The 18,126-nt window shown below is 42.5% G+C and overlaps 1 protein-coding gene across 2 annotated transcripts in view; it reads left to right on the plus strand.

The window, feature by feature from the left end:
• Positions 1 to 3,493: 3,493 nt before the first annotated feature.
• Positions 3,494 to 18,126, plus strand: part of RAI14 (retinoic acid induced 14) — an 88,326-nt gene continuing 73,693 nt past the window's right edge. For both annotated transcript variants that reach the window (XM_017811322.1, XM_017811323.1), the window contains exons 1-2: positions 3,494 to 3,602; positions 14,133 to 14,224. In XM_017811322.1, coding sequence (XP_017666811.1) covers positions 14,189 to 14,224 — 36 coding nt within the window. In that variant the 5' untranslated portion in view covers positions 3,494 to 3,602; positions 14,133 to 14,188. The remainder of the gene's footprint in view (positions 3,603 to 14,132; positions 14,225 to 18,126) is intronic.

Raw genomic sequence — 18,126 nt, forward strand, 5'->3', positions numbered from 1 at the left:
CAGTTGTGAGTTTCTTAAATTTCTAGTGTTTCCCCTGTGTTGACCCTCTCAGGCCCATTGTAGTTGCCATATCGAGAGCACAGAAACAGTAAAGGCAAAAAATTCTCAACCAAGTTTTCTGAAACATACCATATTGTGAAGAGGCATCAAGCACCTCCTTTCTGTGCTAACAAGTTATTAAAAAAAGAAAGTGCTCTGGTGGGAGCAGATAAAAATGACACTTTTTAACTCTCCTGCTTGTTACCACAGAGATTCCTGCATTTAAGGGGGACATCTGTTACAAAGGATGAAAAAAATATTTTGCTGTAAGCAAAGAACAGTCTGGGAAAAAACTATGTCTCAAAATCTAAACCCAAACTTTATTTAAATTGTACCTCACCAAAAAATAACAGCCAGTATTAGTAAAACAAATTAGATTCCAATTGAAAATAATTAGATCAGAACAAGTCCAACAAGGGAAGTAAAAAATGCAGCATTTACAGCTGATAGAACAGGTTTAAGCTGCTTGAAGGAAGCAGGGAAATGATCAGCCAGCTTGGGAATATGATTTCCTTTGCAAATAATTTCTAGGCTGAGATGTGACCAGTGCTTTGTGTTCTGCCAAAGGCAGTAGCCAGAGGCAGCAGAAAAAATTTTAACAACTAGCCAGGAGCAGAATAAAAAAAAATTAACAAGTAAGCTAATTAGCAGATGCTATCAAGACAGAGTGAGAAGATGTGATTAAAGACATCTTTAAGCCACTTCCAGGCCTCTCCCTTCTGGAGTAGTGGTGAGGAATGCATGGGTGGTTTCATTATGTCCTCACCATGGGCAGCCAACTCCCAGTCAAAACTGACTTCAAACCCTCACATTTTCCAGGAGTCTGAGCAGATGAGGATGTTCTTTTCCTCTCCCATCCTCGCCTCATGCCTGCTCTACAAAGGAACAGAGAGGCTTGTGAAGGCTGTGACACAGCCGACATGCTAATACTTAGATTTTGAGAGAAGCTGCTTGTGTAGTATGTACTTTACCTTCTGTCTCTTGCAGATTACATTCTCTTTGTCTTGCTAACAATTTCTGTTAGCTTATGCTGAGCATTCAATGAAACTCTCAGAAAATTGCGTATGTCCCATAGTAGAAGCACAGGTGGAAAAACATGACTATATCAGAGTCCTACAGCACACTGAGGGCAAAATTTGAAATAGAGCTGAGCTCACCCAGCTCCCAGCCTTGTCCTCTGACTGCAGAGGCTTCAGCCCCAAAATTACATAGGCGTGTTTTGAATGAGAGGCAACGCCTGACCCTTGGAGGGAAACCCAAAAGGGGGCTCAGAAAGAAAAGTTTAAGGAACAGTATTCCATGCAAGGAGACTTAACCTAGAGGGCAGTCAGATTCTGTCAGACAGATCAGTTTGGTTTAATGCATTTAAGCTTGCTGTCACAACAAAGCCCAAAGCCTTTATCCTAGTCCACAGTTTATAAGATGATGAACAATCCTTCTCTGGGAACCAGTAAATATGGTATTTCCCAGTTCTCAAGAACTGAGCATTTTATAATACTGTAGACAGAAGGTAGTATCTATTATTCATGTGTCATTTTATATGTGAGCATCCCATGCAAACATATCCAAACTCCTTCTTTATTACGTGCTGGCATTGAAAATGGAAATAAAAATGCTACCTGGTCAAACTATTCAAATGCAAGAAATAGTGACTAACTAACATTTTCATGTTAGAAACACATGATCATGCAGAATTTTGCTGCTGTTGGTACAAGTACTTAGGAGACTTTCTAACCATACTGTACACATATATTAGGCTTTTAAAAATAACAGTAATTAAAAATAATTCAATAATAAATGTGACGTTTTGTAGCTGATGAGCTAGCATTGCAGGGAAATGTTTTTTCCTGTTTTTTCTATTTCATGTGAATTAAATTCTCATTGTTAACTATATTAGATTAACATTTTGGGGTGTGTCTTTTTTATTAGAAAAAAGAGAGGAAACAGTGCTGGCACAATGATGGCTATCCTCGGAGGTAAAACACATGCAGAACAAACTGACCAAGGTAAGAACTGCAGATTAGCAGAGGAAAGTGTGCTTCTGGTGATAATCAAGTGTATTTGTTTAATAACAATACTTGCCACTATTACAATAAAGATCTGAAGTTTTGAAGTGCTCATTTCCTCCCTGTACTGTTTGCCACTTTAGAAGGTGTGGATACTGTCGAGAACAAAGAAGATAAGAGTGATCACAGAGATTGAAGGAGAACTTCTCAGGCAGGGAACCCAGTTGCGGTGAGTGGGACCAGTAGATGAGCAGGACACCATGGGAAGCAGCTCTGGGAGGACATGATAGGCAGCAGCACTGGTAGGACTTTTGTGGTGAGATTACAGGCAGAGGCTCACCAACTCACTTAACAGGTTAATTTGTTGACACATTGCCCAAGGTGTTGCATAGGTGATCTTTTTGGTGAGATATCAAGGTGGTTTTCCATCAGCTTGCCAGAATACTCAAGAAAGGGCACTCTGGAGATTCAGCTTTAAGAAGAAGGGTTTGACCTACACAGAAAAGAGACTTCTGAAGCACATCCAGTGAATCAGAACCTTGGTACACCTATAAAACCCACTCGTGATTCTCTGACCTCTAGCTACTATGTAACCAAGCACTACAATAGTCATAGAGCACTTTCTTTCTTCTGAAGCAATTCTTCCTACCTAGGAGTCTGAAAAAGAGGAATTTGATGCACAGAGAAGCTTTAGAGAGAACCAAAGTTCAGGACTTCCTGCATGTGCTGAGGCACTTGTGCTTCTTGAAGAATTTGACGCACATTTGCCTCCCACCCCCAGCTTTCTCCTGGGGAGACCTGAAGGCATCCAGAAGTGGCAGCAACTTGTCACCCACCTTCAGCCTGGACAAGAGAAGACTGAGGGAAAACCACATCACAGTCTACAACTTCCTCATGAGGAGGGGCAGGCACTGATCCCTTTTTTCTGGTGACCAGTGACAGGACTTCAGGGTATGGTGGGAGGCTGAGTCTGAGGGAGGTTTAGGTTGGATATCAGGAAAAGGTTCTTCACTCAGAGGGTAGTTGGGCACTGGAAAAGACTCCCCAGCACCAAGCATGATAGAGTCCAAGAAGCACTTGGACAGTGCTCTCAGGCACATGGTGTGATTCCTGGGGTTGTTCCATGCAGGGCCTGGAGCAGGACTTTGATGATTCCCGTGGGGTCCCTTCCAGCCCGGGATACTCCGTGATTCCACACACACCCTTCCCACACATACCCCCGCTCCAGCCCTGAGCCAGCAGGGTGGTCTCCCTGAAGCGACCCCCACAAGCCCCCCCAGAGGACCCTTTCCCCTCAGCAGCCCCTCCTCCGGGCAGGGGCACAGAGATAGACCTGCGCCCCTTCTCCGCCCCCCTCCCCGCGGGGGGCCGGAGCCCCCGCGGTCACGTGGCCGCGCGGTGATGTTCCGCCCCCTCCCATCCCGCCCCATCCCGCCCCATCCCGCCCCCGAGTGTCCCGGGGCGCCGCCGCTCCGCCCTTCGGCAGCGCCCGGATCGCTCCGTGCGCGGCTCCCGGGACACTCGCGCGGGCGTAGCGGAACGTGGCTGCTCCATGAGGTGAGAGCGCGGCTCGGCGGGAGGCGGCGGCGGGAAGAGGAGGAGGAGGAGGAGGAGGAGGGTCCGTGCGCGCTCGGCAGCGGCGGGCGCTGTGAATGGGGCTTTGTGTGCGGCGCCCACCTGCTCCCGCCTCCGCCGCCCGGCGCGGGGGCTCCGCGGCCGCGGGGCGCTTCCCCGCGAGGAGCCCGAGCGGGGGAACCCCCCGCAGGGTGCAACAGGAGGGAACTTCTCCCTTCTCCCTGCCGGAGAGCCCCGTTTGGCCGGTGCGGGGGGAGCGGAGAGCAGCGCGGGGACGCAGCCCGTGAGTCACCGGCGCTTGGCTATTTCTTTTTATTTACTTCGTGGTTTTATGTTTTGTCTGTTTTTTTTTCCTTTCCTCTCAAGATGCGTGGCCGGCAGTGACAACTGCCCTCGGGGCTGAGCGGTGGCACCGCCGGTCCCCCGCCCTGCACCCCTGCCCGCCTCTCGGGGGTCTCCGCGGGTCCCTGAGCCCCGGGCGGAGCCGCCCCCGCCGCCCAGGGACGGGGGTCGCCGGTCCCTGACAGCCGGGTCCGGCCGAGCCCCGGCAGTGCCGCTCCCGGGGCGCCCTGATAGGATTAAATACGCTCCTGGAGGGACTCTCAAATTGTTCGGTCCGGTCGGAAAGGGTGTCTCGGTGCTCTCCCCGGGGGCTTGGGGGGAGCCCGGGGAAGGGCTCCCCGCACCCCTCTGCCACCCCCGGCTCCTCGCACCCCACGGGCACACGGAGGGGCTGCGCCTTCCCCTGGCAGCGCGGGCTTAAAGGATCCAGATTTTTCTGTAGCTGCTAAAAAAAATTTAGGTGGTCTGCTTAAGGAATCGTATCGAGTTTAACCAGGAACCTGTGCTTCTAACTTCCCACAAGGCACGGGAAAGATTTTTCTCTAGCACAGCGTTTGGCAGCACGAGCCATCTACAGTCTGCTGTCGCCACTTGTGACATTCTTGACTTTATCCGTATGAAGAGAGTCATTAAATTCTGCCTTAACAACGTTTCAGGATCTCTGAAAAATTTTCCCGTTTGTTTCTATAGTGAATATAAATGTGCTTATTACAGAACTGATACAAAACACTTCCACTCTAGTGCTACTTTGGTAGAAATTGTAGTCTCTTCTTTCCTTTTTCTCCCTTCTCCTTTACTCCAGCGTGTTGAAGATTAGTGTGCCTTATCTAAAAAAAAAAATCAAACACTAAAAACTACATATACACCATTTTAGAAAGGTCTTGTGATGTCTGGGATTAACTAGGTGTAACTGAATTTAGTAAATATCTGTCAATGACCTGCTTGGCTCTTGTCTTGGGCCACTCATGCAAAGCTGTCAGTGAGATTTTATTTACTGATAGAAGAATCCCATAACAGCCGTATGAACCAGAGTGAAAGAGCATGTGAGTAGGACGACACTTGGTATGATCTCAGGGTTCTCGAGTTGGAGCCAAGCTCAGTGCCAAGAAGTCACTATGCAGTAGCAGACATCCATCCTTCCAGTCTCTAAAAATATTGGCCCTCTGCTATTCTCTTCCCTCTTCCATGAGTGTGTCCGCTAGCAAAGCAATAAAATGCTGCCTCCTCCCCTCTGCTTCCATGAACCAAGAGACAGATAGATAACATCAAGTGGAGAGAAGACTAGGCAGGAGGCTGCTCATCTCATGAAGCGATGTAAGCATTTCACAAGAGGGTACACTGACTTGCCTCATCTCCTTCTCTCTTTGTTTGTGCACTTTTCTGCTGAGGACTTTGTGTCTTTTTTTGAGGGAGAAGCTGTGATTGGAGAAACATAAAAGCTAGTTCTTGTGTAAGATGTTGGTACTTTCTAAATCCTGCAACAATACCCTAATCACATTCCTTTTGGGAGCTGATTGTGGGCTAGTTCTTTTTGCACAGGGGTAATGCTTGGAATAACTACAGAGAAAAAACCAAGGAAAACTAGAACAAATAAATTCAGAGCTTTGGTGTCTTACTTAATGGCAGACATAGTAGACTACTGAAAATTCCAAGGTGGAAGCATAGCAATCTGTATCATTTTCTGGGGTTATAGATTTGAGTGGTTGGCTCTCATGCTGGGTATATACTTCTTGCATGTCTGAGAAGCCTGTTCACTTGCCAGCATTTTTTGGAGTTGCTTTCTAGGTGCATGTGAATGTGTGCAGGTGAAAGCTCTGCATTTGAGGTAGCTTGAGCCTTGTTTTCAGAATTGTCAATCCTAGCTGTCATTTGGAGTCTCATTTGGAGAGTCATCTAATCATGCACTTTCAGGATACAGAGGAAGTAGTGCAAATAGCTGCAATTCAGGTAATATATTAGAACAGAGCTTGTCACAGTCAAACTCTCAGAGACATAAGGAAGTTTGGCAAATTGTGGGAGCAACTAAAGCTCCCCTCTGGCACTTAGGACTAGCCACCAGCCCAGGTACTTGCCAAGGACTGCTGGAGTGGAAGGACACAGCAGTGAAAGAAAGCATCCTTCCCTTTTGTTGAGGTCCAGGACAGGATGGCTGGTAATGCCTGGAAGGTGATGGTGGTAGTCAGTGTGCTGAACTTGAGGTGATCACCTCTGAAGGAGAGACTCGTGGTTAGTGTATCTTCCTGGGAAGTTTTAGGTCTTGACTCAAGTCTTTCCTCTGCAGGCAGATCTTGCATTTAAGATGAATGCTGTAATAACTTGTATATATTTTCTGAAGCTGTCATAGCCATCCCTTGGTTTTGTGCCTGGAAGCCATTGCTAGTACTCAAAATATTGTAAACCAAGATGTGGTTTTTTTGGTCAGTTGGTTTTTCTATATATAGGGGAAGTGGGTAAAGTGGAGGAAGAGCCAAGTTTGTTCAGTCATTGCAATAGAAAAAATAATTAGTATGCTGGTCTGCTTGTGACTCTGTAACTTTGGTAGTTGAGGATGTTCCATTTCTTTACTCATAATTGCTGAGAGGCAGGGAACTACAGCTGGTTATTGCAGATGTCTGACTTCCCAAAGGCGCTTTGGAGCACCCTGAAATATCTCTGTGGAGTTTTGACACTCAAGTGCTTCCTGAGGACCTTTTTTACAGTGACTTACCTGAATAACTCAAAAGGAGATCTGAAGATTCATAAGTCTGTGAAGGCTAGGAGAAGTATCTTAAACACTACATCTTCCCCAATATTTGTGCAGCACCTAGTGCAGCTGCTATTAAATATGTTTCTAGAACCTGAAGAAAATGAGACAGACATCACTTGATTATCACTAATATCACGGAATAGCTGGGGTTGGAAGAGACCTCTGGAGATCATCTAGTCCAGCCACCCTGCTAAAGCAGGGTCAGCTAGAGCAGGTTGCACAGGATCATGACCAGACAGATTTTTAATATCTCCAGAAAAGGAGATTCCAAAGCCTCTTTGGGCAGCCAGTGCTCCGTCACCTTCAAAGTAAAGTAGTAAAGAAGGTCTTCCTCATATTCAGATGGAACTTCCTGTGTTTCATTATGTGCTTGTTGCCCCTTGTCCTTCACTGGATACCTCTGAAAAGAGTCTGGCCCCCTCTTCTTGACATCCATCCTTAAGGTATTTATAAGCATTGATAAGATCCTCTCTCAGTTGTCTCTTCTCAGGCTAAACAAGCTGAACTCTCTCAGCCTCTCCTCTGAGAAGAGGTGCTCCAGCCCCTTACGTATCTGTAGCCTTCTGTTGGACCCTCTCCAGTAGTTCCTTGTCTTTTTTGCACTAGGAAGCCGAGAGTTGGACACAGCACTCCAGATATGGCCTGAGCAGAGGAGGCGGATAATTTCCTTCAGTGTGCTGGCCACACTGTTCCTAATGCACCCCAGGATACCACCGGACTTCTTGTCCACAAGGACACACTGCTGGCTCATTGTTAACCTGTCTGCCAGGACTCCCAGGTCCTTCTCAGCCAAGCTGCTTTTCAGCAGGCAAACCCTTAACCTGTACTGGTCCATGAAGTTATTCCTCATAAGCTGCAGGAATTCTAGTTCTACACTTGCCTCTGTAGAACTTCACGAGGTTCCTCTCTGCCCCACTCTCTAGCCTGGACAGATCTTGTTGAATAGCAGCAGAGGTACCATTCCACAGATACTATCTACCAAGATGCCAGTGTTCATCTTGCTGATGTCCTGCTAGTTCATAGCATTGATAGTCTTCCAGAACAGAAAATATTTGAATTTCTAGTGCTTTTTATTGAAGGATGGAAACACATGCAGCTCTCCATTTTAAAGAAGTGTAAAAAAAAAAAATACTCCGTTTTCATCAGCTAAAATATCTTCCCTGCCCAAGAACTTGATAGCTGAATAGGGGAGCTGTGTTATCAACACAGTCCCTGAAGGTATTTCTGGACTACTTTCAGTAGAATACTCTTCCAAGGCACTTATGGGAGTGGGGCTTGTCAAGTGTCTTATTTAAATTGCTTTGATGTTCCTGTCTTTCTATCTCCAACCCTAATAGATGACTGCTCTGCCTTAGGCTATTTCAGAATATTAATCTATAAAGTCATAGATATGTCTCTCCATAGAATTAACACTGCAACTGTACAGTTTGTTGTGCTTGTAGATTCTGAAGAACATGAAGTTGGATGGTTTATAACAGAATATTAGGAAAGGAGTAAGTATAAACAAGTGCTAGCTGCTGTTACCTATGTGGGTTTCTCGTTGAAGAACTGACATTTCACTAGTGTGATTTTGCAGTGATTTTTCTTTTTTCTAGTTGTAGCTGGATGCTTCATTTTGAGTCTCTTCCTGTTGAAGTAAGCATTGAACATGGAAAAGTCTTCAGGACTGCAGCCTGTCTTATGTGTGACCAAACTAAAGGAGATGTCTCAAAATTGAGGGGCGTGCAAGAGGGGGCCTTTTTGTTTTAGAGACAGGGAAATTGAAAGCAGAGAAAGACAGTGGTATGTTCCAGTTCATGCAAGTCTTGTCTCTTTTGCTGTGCTCTTCATTGAGCTGGGTGTGTGTTGACAGACATTTCCAGACAAAAGAACTGGAGTGAGAACAGAGCAAAGTTGTATGTAATGAGTGAATGACAAATTTGCCTGGACTTCGTTTGAGCTAGAATTTTGCCCAAAGTCTTGTCTAATATGCCAAGTAAACAGATCAGGGCAGTGTCACATTTTGATTTTTCTCAAACCTTCTCCTGTAATTCGCTGTGTCTAAGGCCTTCTTGTTGCAAGCTTTCTTCTCGCTGTCAAGAAATGCATTTGAATACACTGTTTAACAAACTGCACATACCCCCCACATCCACAGTCTTCCTTGTTGTCTGGGTTTGTGTTGGCTGTATGAAATCCACAGAGGCTGATACTGCTTCAGCTGAATCCATTAAAATCCATTAAAATGAAATTTAACATTTGAAAATTCTGAATATCAAAAGGAAGTGTAAGGGTAGAGTTGCTGCAAAGCCTTCTGCAGGGAGGAGCAATAGCCGTAGATTTGTTAGTGTTGCAATATCTATGGAGCTCTAACTTTTGGGCTCAAATGCTTAAATTTGTACAGTTCAGCACATCCTTGCCAGTGATTTGTGAGCAGATAGTGGGATTGTACTAAGTTACCCAAGGCCCTTGCTATCTCTGATGTCTGATTCTATTTAGAGTGGGATTAACTGTATATAAATCACTCCCACTCTTGTGTAGTGTTTGGGCTTCTCAGTGCATTTTTCAGTGTGTTTTCATTAGTAAGTAATAGTGGATTAACCAAGCCAAGAATTATTTGTCTTTATAGGTGACATTGAGTTTAAAAAATTCTGTTCTATTTGACTATTCCTATGGTAGGGTGGGTTACTCAAGATGGAAAAACCGAGCTGTGCTGATAAAGAGTGGGGAAATGTTCCTGTTGCTTTTGGTCACATCATACATGCTTTTCTAATTTGGCCTGAGAAGTGGAAGAATATGCTCAGCTGGATGGAAATAGGAAGGTAGTCAGAGGTGAAGTGTTCAGTGGTTATTTTTTTAGGACAGTGGGGTTGCTGCCTTCCTGTGGAAATCGAAGAGGCTGGGCAATGGCTAATGCCTCCAGGCAGTACTGTGGCTTTGGTAGTGCTAAGAGCTTAGGTTGGAGGATGTTCATAGCATTGAATGGTAGGTCAGGGGAGCTCAGGCACGTGAAGCATTTGCAAAGTGGGGTAGTGAAGGTGAGCAGCAGAAGGGATACATCAGTGTTGATGCCTCTGGCTGCACTGCAGTGCTGGCTGCTGCTAGGCTTGTGTTTCCGGGTGGAGCAGGGCTTGTGATTTACAAAGTGATCATCCAGAGAATAATGATGATGCTGTTCTTTGGGGGAAGACGCTTCTGGGGCCCTTTATTTTTCCCTGTGACTAGGTGTATTCACACAAGTGAATCCTGTCAAGCATCAACAGGACTCTTTTGCATTCCAAACCCTTTTTTCATTTCCCCTTCCCCCCATGTATGTTGCCAGATCTGACGTGGAGTCTGTAAATATTGTCTGTAACCTCTCATGGTTAAAAAAGTTTTTTGAAGTATTTTTGGGAGGGGAAGGGGAAATTAGTCGACAACATGAGTTGCACTTTGCTCTGGAATTGCTTTGTGTGAGAAGGAGGATTCTCAGGGTGTTCTGAAAGAGATGCAAGATTTTTGACACCTAAATTAATTGAATTCAACACTTATCAATCAGTAAAGAGTGACTCTCATTAGCATGACTCTCATTAATGGGATTTATATATGGTTGTACTGTAAACTTGTAGTTTTACTTAGTGAAACTATGGCTTTTCACTGTTGCATCACTGGATCTTTGGCTGTTCAAGGAGTTAATTGTAACATTGTTTGAAAGGCCTTACTCTGATTTTAATGCAATTTCATGAAAGGGAAAAAATATCAGTATTATTGGTTACTGTGGTTTCCACAAATCTCGCTGTAAATCAGTGGGGAAGATTATCCTAATCTGTTTCCTACGTTTAAACCTAAAGATTGTATTGTGTATTAAAATACAGTCACAGTGAAATTATTGGGGCCAAAGATTACCACCACTTCAATGTCTCTTGTTTGAACTAGATAGGTTTACCACCAACCTAAAGATGTTATTGTGGCTTGTATTCCTCAAGGCCATTTCTTAGCATTAAGCTAAAGGCAGATGAGATGGAGGACTAGATATTTAATTTTGGATCTAATGGTTAAAAGCACATGATCGGCATTAGCTGTTGAGTATCCCTGGAGTTAAGCACTTTTCTGCTACTAACTTGCTGCAGCTATAAAAGGGCAGCTCTCGGTATTTATTACCACATTTGTTCTGAAAGCAGAGAAATGCCACTATTAGTAGAGAATGCTTCTTGTTAGTACCTGTGATTCATTGCAGAAATACTGTTTTGAAGTGTCTTCATGCTCCCTAGTGAATTTCTAGTAGTCACTTCCTATCAAGAGTATTAATGGCGCTTCCTTTTATCCCCCCTCTGGCAAATGAACAGTTGTCATAAAGCTCTGCTGAATCAGGATGCTGACCTCTTTTTGCATAAATTCCAATAATTACACCCTGTGAGAGGTGACTTCCTCCTTTAAACAGTGCCAAGAAAAGATAGCCCTCTCCGTGCATTTCTGTCTCTACAGTTGAAGGATTATGGGCATTATAATGCTTAAACTGTAATATTAATATTTGTGCTTACTTTTTCTTATGGGATAAGCGCAGATGTGACACATACTAAGCTTGGGAATGCTGGTTTTGTGTGCTTGTTCATGCTTTTTTAATTATGCTGAGGATTTGAGTTTCACATTCAATGTATAAAATGCATTTAGGCAAAAGGTGAAGTATCCTGTGGGAAAAACAAGTTGTATTCTGATAGAAACACTTCTTCCTTCCTCAAAGGGGGAAAACTAACATCTTGGGAGTGCTTGCAGATCTTGTTAGTTAGACTCTATTACCGGTTCCTCAGAGAAGAGAGCCCAGCTTTGCAGCTGTTCTGTGTGTATTCCTACAAGGAGTTGTCATCTCTCCCCTAGCCTTGTAGTTGGGTATTTTGTTCTCCTTGGGAGTGATAACAAATTTTGTCATCCATAGGAGACAAAAATGGTGAGGGAGTAGGAAGGAGAAAATCTACAGCAGACAATTCTTTGGCAATCTGTATGTGAGGAAAGATTTCTTGTTTTCAATTGCCCACGCATAGGATTTCTTTATATTTTATTAACTGGTCTGACTAAACAATTCACTTATTTTAGTCAAATATATTTCAGTTTTAAAATAAAAAGTCCTGTTAAATTTTGGATTTCATGGGATATTACATAATGTTTCACATCTTTAAAGTTCCTTTATATTGTCAGGGGTTTTTGTTTTTCGCAAAAGTTTTAAAAACAGCTTGGGGTTTTGTCCTACGTTTTCTCTCTGTTTTTCTTTTTTTTTTTCATGTTGTATGTAAAGAAATCCAGATAAGTAATGGTATTTGTCTTGTCTGTACCCTGGCATTTCTGGTCTTTGCAGTTTTCATCATCCTTAGTGTTACTAGAGGATGATTTAGGAGATTATTAGTCTCTTGCTGAGGTTCAGGCTCCTTTCCAGTGCAGGTTGTGACAGCTGTTGTGCAATTTAAACACTTCCTCCAAAGTTTGAGTAGGTGTAGCAGAAATAAAGCAATATGCTTCTCTGAAGGCAACATGAAATAATTCCTTCTTTTTGATTGTTGCAATTTTTTTTGTTACAAACCAAAAGATTATTACTGTTTTACAAATACACCACTCAGCCCAAAAAGGAGCTAAGAAATTGTCAGTTAAGTCACGGAGTGAAAAGTTGCAAAATCTATTTTCCTTTTTTCCTTTTGCATAATAAAGAATTAAACAAAATGCCACGAGCCCATTCTCCTTGTGATTAAATGCGAGAACTTTGGATGAAACCCCTCTTCATATGCCTGGAATCAGTCAGGAATCTGACATGACTTCAAAATGACTGCTTAATTAGACTTACAGTAATTTAATTAGATTTAATGATATTTAACAACTTACAGAATTACCCCATCCACATTACCTATTGTTACCTGTTGGAGGGGTGTGGCCTGTGGGAAATGTGTTTGTGTGTACGTACTATATGGGATTTTTTGTTTGTTTGGGGTTTTTTTGAAGAAAGGTGCTTGAGTTTGTCCTAACTGGTTATCAGATAAATATGGGGTTGAACTAAATGACGTGTTTACTTAGTACTAATTGCTATTCCTGACTGGTACTTAGCTTTGTATTTTGTAGAAGCATTCATATATATTCTACTAAGAGTATACTGCATAGTTGGAATTTTAAAACTCGTAGTAGAGTGATGATGATTACATAGCAGCTTGCCTCACAATAATGAGATGTACTTTTATGAAACAATTGAGTCTCACTTTGCTTATCAAACTGTAATCAACTCTTTCTGAAGAGTAACGTGAAACATAGTGACCCTGCGTGACCTATTTGAATTTATGCTCCAGTCCTCATTTCAGTTATTTATTTATCTGACTAGATTTGTAAAACTTCTTCTACTTTCCTTCTAGGGTGGAGGGAGGAAGTTTATACAGCTGAACATCCTTTACTTTAAACTGTTCTTTCAGAAAGAATTTGTATAGCAGCTAGAACTTGCAGATGAAAGTTACTAATTATTTTCAGTAAGCATACTGTAAGACAAGAAATGTGGAACATTTTTACATGGGTGGATTTGCCAATCCAGATGTACGTTGCTCCTTCATTAAGTTTTTCTGCTGTTCTGTAGGAAAAAGCACATTGCCATGCTGCTTTAGCATGCTCTTCACTGTTAGGTTTGTCCTGGGTTGGCAATATGTGGTGTAATTGAAGATTTCTGTAGAAAACTTTGCTCTAGACGCTGGCACCCCATTCCTCTGTGAGAGTTTGCAGCTTGTCTGTTGCACTAGTTTTATATGTTTGTTCAACTGCTGGTTTTCTCTGCATGAAAGGGAGGAAGGGGGAAACACGACTGTGATAGTGCACTGCCAAGTTATAAGCAGCTATGACTCTAAGAATACAGATAAAAATTCTTATGAGGAAGAATCTAAAACAATTCTTCCAGGAGTAACCTCTCTCTTGCTCAGATGATTCTATCTGCTATGTTGTGTTGAGCTATCCTAGTGTGTGTCATGCATGGTTTAAGTATAATTTTGAATTTGGTCAGTGGTTAGGCTTGTGCATACAATAGTGGCGGTACTTCCGTTACCCAGTGCAGACCCATGGCGAAAGGATAGTGAAGTTTTAATGAGTGACTTTACTTTTGCCACTTCACAAATGGCTACCCTGGTGATAAGGTTAAAATAAGCACTGGGCAGAGAAGTCTGCTTGTACATGAACATGTTGGTGATCTAATTATGTAGAGACGTAGCTAGTATAATGTGATACATACTTGAGCTTTTGGTAAAGGTTTGTTCTGTTCTTCAGTGGTCAGACTTAGGCTTGCTTTTAAGTCTGGAGAAACAGAACGTTTCCTTAGCTAGCTGTTAATCTTTCTTAGAGCTTGAGGGCTAAATCCTCAAAGGGTGATATAGGTATGCAAATTCAATTCAGACTTGGCTGCCAGTGAACTGAATGGTATCGAGTTGGAATCTTATTTTTCTTTCTTTTTTGTTTAGATATTGAAGAAGGATAAAAAGCTCCTCAAAGGTTTGGAAGGTTGAATGTGATCAGCATGAAGAGCTTAAAAGCAAAGTTCAGGAAGAGTGACGTAAGTATTTCTGCTCAGTTTGACTGCTGGTTTCCATGCTGGAAGTAAGTTCTTCACTCCTACCTTGATAAGCTTGTAGGTTAATGAATTACAGAGAAGAAAATCTTTTTCCAAGCACAAAGGCAACACCTGAGTACAGTATGGAGTAGGCTGTTTCTATTTGTAGGGCCCTTCCCTATTGTGTTAATTAACAGTATTTCACTACCCTGGTCCCCATAACTGAATCATACATATGTATGTAGGGTCTGCAGAACTTCAGTTATGTTGTGCTGGTGCCCAGACTGAAACTTTGTTCCAGGTTTAGGATTAAGCCTAGTAAGGACTTTACTACCCAATCATACTTCTGTCTAAGCATAATACTGCTCTTATCAGTGTGGTGTTTGAGCACTTAACGAAATGTCTCAGACTGTGGCAGGGTTTCTTTGTCAGCAAGAATACAGGAACCCACTCAGCAATTAGGGCAGCTGTGATTTATCAGCTCTAGTGTGATAGGAGGGGTGGATATGAGGCTGGAGCAGTGAGGAAGACAGACATAAATATGGAGGTCCTCAGGACCATTTTCCAAATGGCATTAGGAGAGACATTAGGCTGTACATCATGTTTAGCCTCTTGCTAGTAGTAGTAGTATCAGTGGAGATTTCTACTTGTATGGTAAGCATACTTCCCCTGGAGCTGTGGAACTGCTGTATCCAGTCCTGTTCTTGTCCTTCTGTTTCTACGCCTACTCATTCTAGGTTTTTGTGCTGCTAGTAAGCAGTCAGTGAAATAGGTGACTTTGTGCTTAATTGACTTTCCAGATATTGCGTGGAATTTGTAACAAAACTCCATGATCTGTGAAGAATGTAACATTTCATTATTCACCTAAATTTTTGTTCTGCTCTGAGAGATGTGTTTCTTGTCATGGCCAGATTTGCATGGGGTCCTGAAGCAGCCATGTAGGATAAAGATGCTGAAGACGCTTAGGTTCGAAAATAGAGCTTCTTAAGAAGTTTTCATGTTCAGGAATAAAATTACACAGTGCACTCAGTGCATGCTTTGATGTAAAGATGGTCTCATGGCACGCCGTCAGAGTGGTGTGTCTTTAGCCAGCCTGTAATGCCCATCAGTAACAGTGAAGAAGGTAGAGTTACTGTTGCAGTGTACCCTGCAGATGTGCTGGTTACTGTTTAGAGTCTTTTGAGCTACAGATTAGCATTTGTTGTAACTGCTGAATTGGTTTCCTAGCAGCAGCGCTGCTGGATGCTCTACTACTACAGTTTAGAAAGAGGTGTTTCTTGAAAGACCACCTCTATAAACAAGCTAAATATGTCAACCACCCTTTGTTTTCTAGAATATCTAGAGTATTCTAGAAATATTCTGGTTTTGGATGCAGGGCAAAACACTTTTAGCTACTTAAGCAGTGTTTGGCTTTTGCTAGTCACCAGAGTGAATCAACCAGTGGCACAGTGTCCTGTGCCACTTCACAACAAATAAAAATAATATCACAAATCTCTGGTATCTCATCTAACTGAACATGCCTTTCAGTTCAGAACTGCTATAGTTTTGTGGTCAGACATTGTTGCTCCTGTTGTAACAAGTGGCAGCAATTGCTATTTTGAGTTCACCTACACCAGTAAAACTTTTAATAGGCATCTGCTTGGGTAATAGGAACAGTCCATTGGCTAATATATGATCGCACTTGGAGGTTAGGTGTGCCCATTTGTTAGGATGACTTCATTCACACTTTTATGCTAGTTAGCTGGGCTGCTTCTCTAGTGCAAAGGCTAAGTGACATGCATGATGAAACCAGATCTTGCTGTAGCTAGTCCAGCCACTATTATAAATCGCACTGGTTCACTTATTCCTTACTTATCTATCTTTGGTAATGTGTGTGCGCCTCTCCCCAAAATCAAGCAGCATCTGAAAGTAATTGCTGGTTTGATACTGCTGCTGTCTACTGGCTGGAGACAAAGCTGACCACAAAGGATTTTTCAGATACCTAAAATTTAGATATACTGCTCTAAGAGCACAACAGTCTAAATCTGTGACAATCTGGTTTCCTCTGTTTTGAAGCCAAACCTTAAGGGCATAATTCAAAACAACCAACAGGAGCTGTTCTATATTTTGTGCAAGATAAGCAAGGAAAATTATCCTTCTCTTCACTTTCTAGAAGCTGCCCTTAGCTATAATTTTTGAGGAGAAAACAGAGGTCTTTTTAATTGGAATTCGTTGTATTTGTATCTCAATTTATAAGATATGGTAACCACTCTTGGACTGGAGATAAGGGTAAAATCAGCAGGGATCAGATGGACTATTTTTCTCATTCCTTTCTAGAAGAATTCTTTATTGTATAATTTTTTAGAACTGAAAGTGTCTTGGGGTAAGGAACAGTACCCTTCTCTGTAAGCTCACTGTTAGCATAAAAGAAATAAGGAGTGGGAGGAGTAGGAAATAAGTCTTCAAGATGTGTATGAGAAACAGGAATTACACACACACTTCTCCAGCAGTGAGGTTGAATGAAGACCACGAAGGAAATTTCACTGATATATTAAAGCTCTCTAGGCTTCTCTGGAGTGGCTGAATTCAAAGTGAGCATAACTGCTGATATTCAAGCATATGTCTTGGTGTCCAGGCATTGCTTTGGTGTGTAGTGATACCAGTCTTGCAGCTTGTGAAAAAGACTTTCCTGCTGCCTCTTTTTTCATATCTGCTCTTCTCATTTTGAGGGTATTTGACCCTGTAGTGAGCCAGTTCAGGGAAAAAGTGATGAAAAATTACTTTGTAGGGTGAATATCAAATGGATAACTCTCTGCTCTATCTTACTGTAGGGTCAACCCTGAGAAGAATGGTGAAAGTAGGGGGGAACAGCAGGACATCCCTTTCTGCAGTTGTTGCTCGGCTTAGCACTTGAGATTATTGGCCCAAAAAGCATAACAGTGGACATGCCAGCAAAGGGGTTGCAGGAACACACAAGGGAATAAGGCTTCTAATTCAGATATTTAGCAAAATTGATATAGTCCACAGCTGAGAGGTGAGAGTATCATTCTTAAATAGAAGAGTGACTCTTCACTTCATGCTTTTACTCTATCTCTATATCTTAACTGATTTACTGTGTGTGAAGCCAGCTCCATTAACTGGAGAATCTTTTGTCCTTGACACACTTAATGGCTGTGGAATCTTTCCTGGGGGTGACTGTTGCCATGTGAACATGTGTATTTGGAGAGAAGGAATGAGATTTATCGCTCTGTCACAAATGACTATTGTCAAAGTGATATGTAGTCACAGGAGGATGCTTGTAGACTAGGAATCTGTGAAGAGGATGCCTAGGTGGGAGCAAAGCAGTGGACTGGAAGCTAAGCAGTGATGTGCAGACTTGAAGAATGTGTAGACAACAGAAATTGCACTCATGTCTTCACAAAGCAACAAGTCTCTTCTGCCCGAAAAGCTGTATTTTCTCCACTCTCCCCAATCTCTTTTTTCTCATTATCAGACTCAAAACCTACCACCTTCTAAACATCTGAAAGCTGATCACCTAAAAGGATGACCACTTTAATTGTTGCAAGCAACTATTACATGTAACACTTGAAAAAGTTGGTATAGTAATACCAGGAACTATCACTTGAAAGCTGAAATTGTAGTTTATTCACACAATGCAGAATGAATGTCTTTACCCAGTAAGACATAAGTTCTTCACTGTTTCTGCTTGGAAAAGCAGATTTTGAAATAATCCAATTAAAACAAAAACAGAGCTGCTGATGTCTTATTAGGCCCCTTATTAATATTTGATATTGGAGTGTGTTCTGAAGTGACTAGTCAGTTTGTGGCCTGCCTTCAAAAACATCTAAAATCTTAAACAGGCAGATGATGGCAAAGTGGATTTTCAAATGTGCGAAGATTAAGCTTGCCTAAACATGTTTTGCCTG

The sequence above is a fragment of the Lepidothrix coronata genome, unplaced genomic scaffold (genome assembly GCF_001604755.1).
Source record: "Lepidothrix coronata isolate B3197 unplaced genomic scaffold, Lepidothrix_coronata-1.0 Scaffold31, whole genome shotgun sequence".
In the NCBI taxonomy this organism is placed as follows: Eukaryota; Metazoa; Chordata; class Aves; order Passeriformes; family Pipridae; genus Lepidothrix; species Lepidothrix coronata.